The sequence below is a fragment of the Melopsittacus undulatus genome, chromosome 10 (genome assembly GCF_012275295.1).
Source record: "Melopsittacus undulatus isolate bMelUnd1 chromosome 10, bMelUnd1.mat.Z, whole genome shotgun sequence".
Classification (NCBI taxonomy): Eukaryota; Metazoa; Chordata; class Aves; order Psittaciformes; family Psittaculidae; genus Melopsittacus; species Melopsittacus undulatus.
The window spans coordinates 10671824-10679207 of record NC_047536.1 but is presented as its reverse complement, the minus strand read 5'-3'; the positions used below and the strand labels follow the sequence as shown (position 1 = coordinate 10679207).

General features: G+C 53.4%; 1 protein-coding gene across 1 annotated transcript; it reads left to right on the top strand.

Annotated features, from left to right (window-relative positions):
* Positions 1-1555: 1555 nt before the first annotated feature.
* HRH2 (histamine receptor H2) lies at positions 1556-2692 on the top strand. The gene has a single exon (XM_005147373.3). The coding sequence runs from the start codon at positions 1586-1588 to the stop codon at positions 2690-2692; it is 1107 nt and encodes a 368-aa protein (XP_005147430.1). The 5' UTR covers positions 1556-1585.
* Positions 2693-7384: the final 4692 nt, after the last annotated feature.

Genomic DNA, 7384 nt, shown 5'->3' with positions numbered 1-7384 from the left:
TCCCAACAGCCTTTATCCCAGCACCCAAATTCAGAGGACACCCCCTGTCTGGTAATGAATTTGCTCTGCTCAGCAGAATGCTTCTCATGGGCCAATTCATCAATTGTCATTCACTTTCAGTTCCTTTAGAATCAGCAGGGTTGCAGGTATCATCTTTAATCTCACAGGTCCTCATCTCTCCACCACATGGCTCCTGGCAGTTGGTAGTTATTTACTCATGCAGTCTCCCTGGTATACTCTCTCCCTTGGCCCCCATGCCTTTAACCTTGAATCAAAGACATAAATCACCTGTTCCACATCCTTATCTTGTTCTTGCAAGGTGAGTTTCACTTTAAAATCTCACCCTGCCCTCTGCCAAGACTGGACCTATTCCTTCTTCTGTTTGCTCCACCGTTGTACCTTGTTGCACACTGTAGGGAATCAGTTCCACCTTCCTGCACAAGCCTGTGCACCACCACAGAGAGCTTCACCACCGCTCCATGGGCTATAGGAGCCTCAGGAGGGGGTCCTGCATCACCCATGGGGACCAGCACATCTCTTCCCCACCAGCACAGCAGGGAGGATGAGAAGGACCCATCCCCTTGACTAGGAGATCACAGCTGCAGCACGGGCAGCTCCATGGGGGTCCCAGCACAAGCAGTTGGACTCCTTCCTCAGCCTGCTCCCAGCCACTATTCCTCTTGTCCCTTCAGCTGCAAGGAACAGGACCTATGAAGCTGTTGGAGCTCTTTCCAGCCACCTCCTTCCCAGGACATTGCACCACTGACAAATGGGTTTCTTTTACCTCCAGGGACCTGAGGAGAGTGAGGATTTCCTCTCTGCGCTGCAGGAGCCAGCACAGTTGCTGATGGTAGGGACCAGCACAAGGCATGGACTGCTGCAAAGTGCAGATGCAAAAGCAAAGTTTAGCAAGGCTTACAGCCACACTTCAGGAATTACACAGTTGTGACTAACTTTGCTAGATTGCATAATAAAAGCACACTGCTTTCTCAGGAAAACTCTTTCTTCATCCTCCCAGTCTTCATTTTTGTCATAAGCTCGTAGAATCTTGGTGCCTCTAGAATCCCTGCATCCAAGGGAGGTGCAGGCATCCTATTACTAGAGGGGGTTGAGGGAGAGCTCAAATAACCTTCACCCACTGCAGCTCTATGTTGGTGCTTTCTTTGCAGGTTGTCCTCAGGAGGTGCCAAAGCTCTGTCCCTGCTGGAGCACTGTAGACCACTGCCACCAACCAAGCATGCAGAGCACATGAGACCCCTTGGTTGCTCAGAGGAAAGGAGAAGGCAGCAGAGGAAAAGGGAGCAGTTGAGACCCACCAGCAGCTGCCATGGGGGATTGACTCCAACATTGACCTCACAGATGGGGCCAACAAGCAAGTCATAGGGCCACATCTTCCCCTGAGTCATGTCACTCCTAGCATACAAGGAGCAACACTGAACATGTGAAGTGACTCTGCAATGTTCTACAAGGTCACTGTAGGCCCAAGGTCACTTTGGAAAGGGCTCCAGAACTGCCTTGTAGAGGCTCACACCAAGAAGCTTTGGAGCCAGTGAGAGCAGGACTGCTCCATCCATGCAACTGCACTATGGATCCTTGTTACAACCATACAAGCTCTCAAAAAAGGATGGACTTCCCCCTGCAGCTGCTGGTTGGGTCCTGCCTCACCATCCTCATCGTGATTACTCTCTGTGGTAACATCATCGTCTGCCTGGCCGTCACCCTGGACCGCCGGCTCCGCAGCCTGACGAACTGTATCATTGTCTCCTTGGCCATCACTGACCTGCTGCTGGGCCTCCTGGTGCTGCCGTTCTCTGCCTTCTATGAACTTGCCAAAGAATGGCCCTTCGGCAGCACCTTGTGCAACATCTACACCAGCCTGGATGTCATGCTGTGCACGGCTTCCATCCTCAACCTCTTCATGATCAGCCTGGATCGCTACTTTGCCGTCACCACCCCACTCCGCTACAGCCAGCTCGTCACTCCCTCCCGGGTGGCTGTGGGCTTGGCTGTTATTTGGACGGTTTCACTGATGGTTTCCTTCCTACCCATTCACCTGGGCTGGAACACCAATGGCACAGCAGTCCAAAACACAGTCCCCAACTGCAACAGGGAGTGCACGCTGGAGGTGAACCCCGTGTATGGGCTAGTGGATGCGTTGCTCACCTTCTACATCCCTCTGGTCATTATGTGCATTACCTACTACCGGATATTCAAGATAGCAAGGGAGCAAGCCAAGAGGATAAACCACACATGGTGCTGCAGCAGCAACACCCACATGCCGCCCATGGTGAGGGAGCACAAAGCCACCGTGACACTAGCAGTGGTGATGGGAGCATTCATCGTGTGTTGGTTCCCCTATTTTACAGTGTTCACATACCGGGGGATGTGGGGGGACAGCAGGGTGAAAGGCACACCCATGTCCATTGTCCTCTGGCTGGGCTACGCCAACTCAGCCCTGAACCCCATCCTCTATGGGACACTCAGCAGGGATTTCCGGGCGGCTTACCAGCACTTGCTGCACTGCTGGAGGACTGGGGGCCCCAGGAGCTCCGACCTGCCTCCCTCCCAGAAGGCCCATTCCAGGGGCAGGAACTGCAGGCAGAGCCAGGGCAGGCAGGAGGGTAAACCCCTGAGACTGGAGATGAGGAACGGGAAGGGGATCTTGCTGACCGATGGAGCCCTCAAGAGGTAAGAGCCTTCTCACATGCAGGGCTTTGAGGGCAGAGAGGAAGGCAGAGGTGGGGACCGCACATTGTCCATGAGCTTTTAAGCAACAAGCTGATGCCCCAGCAGGAAAACCCTTGCTCAGGCAGCTCTTGCTCTTTGCAGTCACTCAGAAATTCATCTAAGCATCATCATTCAGCACATCCCTCCATGCTGGCAGCACAGCTCCAGCTACTCCAGCTTCACATGTGGCTGGCTACTCCTGTGATCGTCACCCATTCACAAGGAACACAAAATGTCCCTGGCTTTGTTGGGTAATGAGGACAGTTTTGCCATCAGAATTAGCTCTACAGACTGGCCACAGCCATTAGCTGCATCTGCTCCCAAAAACTGGACAGGTCCCACTCTCTGCTGGTAGGCAGCCAGCAAAGCCTGGGCACACAGCAGAGCTTGGGAAAGTGACCGCCTGTCACAGGGGACCCACAGGGTGTTAGCCATAGGGCATAGGCTGCAAGTCCCTGCAGGAGCCAAGATCTGGGTCTTCAGCTCCCTGCTGAGCAGCTCAGCGGTTCCCTTCCCAGCAGAGCCACACACCCTTAGCATTTCGGCTGTCAGTTTGCATCAGCAGCATATTCAGCCAACAGCAAGTTCCATTCCCATCTCTGGAAAGGGGCAGAAACAGCCAAAATTAGGTTGGCAAATGATCTAAGAAATACAAATACCCATGTAAAGTTAGAGCCAAAAATTCCCTCAGCATCATCCCAAGCATGTCACAGGGGTCACAACCCGCAAGGCGGGTAAGCTCTGTGCCAGGCGGTAGCACCAGTGCCCTCCATGGGCACGTATGTCCCCATGGGGCTGAGCCACCCGCACACTACCTTGCTCAGGAGCATTCACCCATCTGAGCATAAGGAGCACAGAGGAGCCTGCCATCTGCCACAGTGCAAACTGCTGCTCCTGAGACTTTAATCGAACTCTGAGGGAGTGCCTGACAAGCAGCCCTGAAACTTTCCATCCATTGATAAGGAGCCCTTTGACTCCCTGTTTCCCATATACCAACAAAGGAGCCGTGCTTGTGCTCTCCTGCAGCACGTGCTCTTGATCTTGTCCCAGAAACACAGTCTCCAGCCACCGAAAGGAGAACGTAGGGAGGTGAACCAAAGGGCAGAGCCATCCAAAAGGCTCAGCCGGCATCATGCCTCCCCTGGGGCTCAGATTTGACTTTACCCAGGGCAGACAGGCAGCTTTAGATAGGGGAGTCTGCCCCAGGAGACACAGAGGGATGGATGAGTGTGAACAAATACAATAACACAGCTTCTGCAGCTGCCTCTTCAGTTTCTGGGAAACTAACAAAGGGTGGAAAGGTTTCGCATTTGGTAAATGTGGTAGCAGGTTGTATATAAAACATATGGAGAGCACGTGCCTGGCATGGTAGAGATACTTCTGCAGACAGAGACAAAGGAGGAGCTGTGCTGTCTACTCACACAGAAGTAGACACTCACACTCTCATGCATTGCTGCTCTGCAGCCAGCCAGGGAGAACTGCAATGGGGAATGGGGCAGTGGGACTTCCCTACACAGCCGTCAGGGACAAGAGAAGGGAAACATCAGTGACTTCTCAAAGAGCTGCCTTGCTACGATGGGAGAATATGAGACAGAAAGAAAGAAAAGGGGAAGAAAAATGGGTTTCCTCTTCCCCAGGTAGAGGTCAGGGTCACCTCCTCCAGGCTTTCCCAGTTAGACAAGGTGCCTGGTTCCCCAGAACCCTGGTTCCCCACAGGGCCTGATCCTGCTACAAAACTTGTATTCAAGGCTCATGCTGAGGTCAGCAGCAGCCATGGGACCTCCATCCCCAAGCTCTGAGCATGCAGTGCCTGGTGCCAGCAGAGCAAAACCCCCAGGGTAGAGACCCAGCATGTGGTTCCAGCCTGTCCTCACCCTGCAGGTGAAGCTCCCCCACTGCTCAACTCAGCCCCAATGAGCCTCCCAGCTGGGAGGAGATGCAGGAGGCTGGAGGGATGATGGTGAGCGGCAGCCAGAACCGCAAAGGTGCAGATACCCGAGGGATAGGGACCACAGGGAAGCGAAAGAGGAAGACCCAAGCATGGGGATGTTTTTTGACTGTTCTAAATCCAGAGATCTCCTTCCTGTCCCCAGCACCACTGCTGTGGTTTCTGCTCACAATCAGATTAAGAGTTGTTTGAGCACTGAATGATCAGTTACTGCTTTTAATTTATCTACTTCTCTTCTTAACCTGCTCACTTGCACAGAACTGATGCACAAAGGATCACATGGGGCCCTTTCCAACCCTTTTTTTCCATAGTCATATATACAAACATCTCCTGTTGGCAGATGATCTAGATCAACTAATACCATAGAAGACAGGTGGGCACAGGATTTACCTGTACACCAAAAGCCTGGCAGCCAGTTTCATCCCAAGCACAAAACAAGCTGGTTCCTCTCCCCCCTTTCCTTCTGCACAGTCTTTCCAGTCATCTGCTCTGGACGTGTTAACAGCAAAAGATGAAAATTAATCACTTCACAAACTCATAACCCCCCAGATAAGAAGGGCCAGAGTTAAGAAGAGCTCTACTCAGAGCAGCTACACAGGATCATTCAGTGGAAAGCACAACCAGCAGTATTTGAACCATTGCCCATAATAACAATGTTCTTCCCTGTTATGAGGCATAGAGAAAAGATCAGCAATCAGGAGTGGGAATACTGAAGAGCTGCAGCCAGTCTCAGGGGCATCAGGAGCAGAAGTAGAGTGAGAGTCATCACTGCTTTGGAAATCAAAAGGCCACAGGAGCACCACAGCCATTAAGGGGCTGGAGGCATTTCCATGGGTGAGAACCAAGCAGGGGTGCAAGAGAAAACAGCTGCTCCTATCTCCCCACCAGGCACTAAAAAATGCAAGGCAATTCACCTTACCCAAAACCAGTAAAGGAAAGCACTTCTTGCACACACACCACCTGATGGACCTCAAGAACCTGCTTCACTGCAGTGGGCCTGGACTCTGAGGAGGATGCTGAGCACTGGGCAGGACTGCAAGATGTGAGACCAGTCCCCAAGGTCCAGAGAGATCAAACGCCTGAAGGAAGGAGCATGCAGCACAAACAGGGAGGTATCAGGCAGAAAACACCAGAGCTGAGCAAGTGGCTCTGGATCACCCTCTTGCACATATCAACTGTGCTCAGGGGCAGGACAGTGCCCACAGTGAGAGATGGCAGTTTCCACAGGGAAGGACCAGTGTCCCAGCTGCAGCGTGCCTGCCCGGCCTGCCTGCTGGCCTCAGGGGGTCAGACATGAGGCAGGCAGTAGCTGGTGCTCCACAGAGCAAAGCCCGGCTCGACCAGGCTGGCACTGACCAACTGATCTCTTCTTTTTCTCTCTTTTCTTTCTGTCCCCATGTGGAATTTAACCCTTTCCAGTGCCAGAGTTTTCCCGTGATCCTTAGCCAGCCCCCTGCCCTGGGACCCACATCTCCCAGCCTTCAACTCCTGGCTGCCCTCTTCCAAAGTCCCATGAGGTTGAAAGGACAACACTAAGTTTTCCTCAGGGAGCAGCTCACAGCAGAAGCAAGAGCTGCAGGGTGAGTATGGGGCCGGGGTCACTGCATGCAAAGAAGGGGAAGAGGCAGCTCTCCCTGCTGTGGCACCCATTGCATTTTCCCTGATCCAGCCATCCCATTGCAACGGTACTTGACACAGAGGGTGATACCATCAGAGGTGCATCTTCACTCCTCATTCCAGCATCATTTGCTCTACAAGCCCAGCCGCAAGCCCAGGGTAGGTGCACAGGGCTGTGGAGGTGTGGGCTTACACAGCCACCCTGTGATGCCCTGGTAGATACCTGCACCCTGCCTGTCCCCCAACACACTGCAGAGCAGCTGTGTTCAGACCATGGATTTCCAGCACACTTCATTTTCATGCAAGCCTACATCAGCTCCACATAAATTGCAGCAGCTTTCACGGGGATGCTGGCAGAGCTCCCATGGTGAGGGGCTGATGCTGCTGCTCTCTCCCAGTGGTGCTGGGCTGGAGGATATGGCTGCTATGCATGGAGATGCCTCTCAGCTCCAGAGAGCCACTTAGTGCAGCTCTTCTCAGGGAAGAGCCAGGCAAGGTCACCCTGACCTCCATATCCTCTCCCTCCAGTGCTGCATGCTGATAACCTGGGCTCTCCTGTATTGACTGTGCCTTGGAGGGGGAAAATACAGCCACTCACGTGCTGAAAGCTAGGTACACTTGTCCTTGCTGCACACTGAGCACTTCTGACCTTATCCAAGGTCACGGTGATGGCGAGAGCTGATGCTGCCTGCCTGCACGTGCAGATGGGGCTGCAGCAGGAGAGCACAGGGTCCCCTGCCCTGGGGCACAGCATCAGCCTGCACCTCTCAGAGGGTCTCCCCATTAATTACCCTGGAAATGCCATCATCCGTCAATAGGAGAACCAGGGACTTAAGAGAGCAAGGAGCAGGGCAGCGAGATCTCCATGGCCCCATTAGGCCCTGCTAGGCTGCAAGTCCCACAGTGCCACATACCAAGGCACAAGCATCACTCAGCAGTGCAGTGGCTGCTCCCCAGGGTGGCATCAAGAAGGAGCAGTGTGAAACCACAAGCCTGGAGGGCACAGCAGCTCATAGAGAACCTGCCAGGCGGCAGACACGGTGCTCACCCCCCCAGCAGCGTATACACAAGGCAGAGTCATCTCTATTTGCT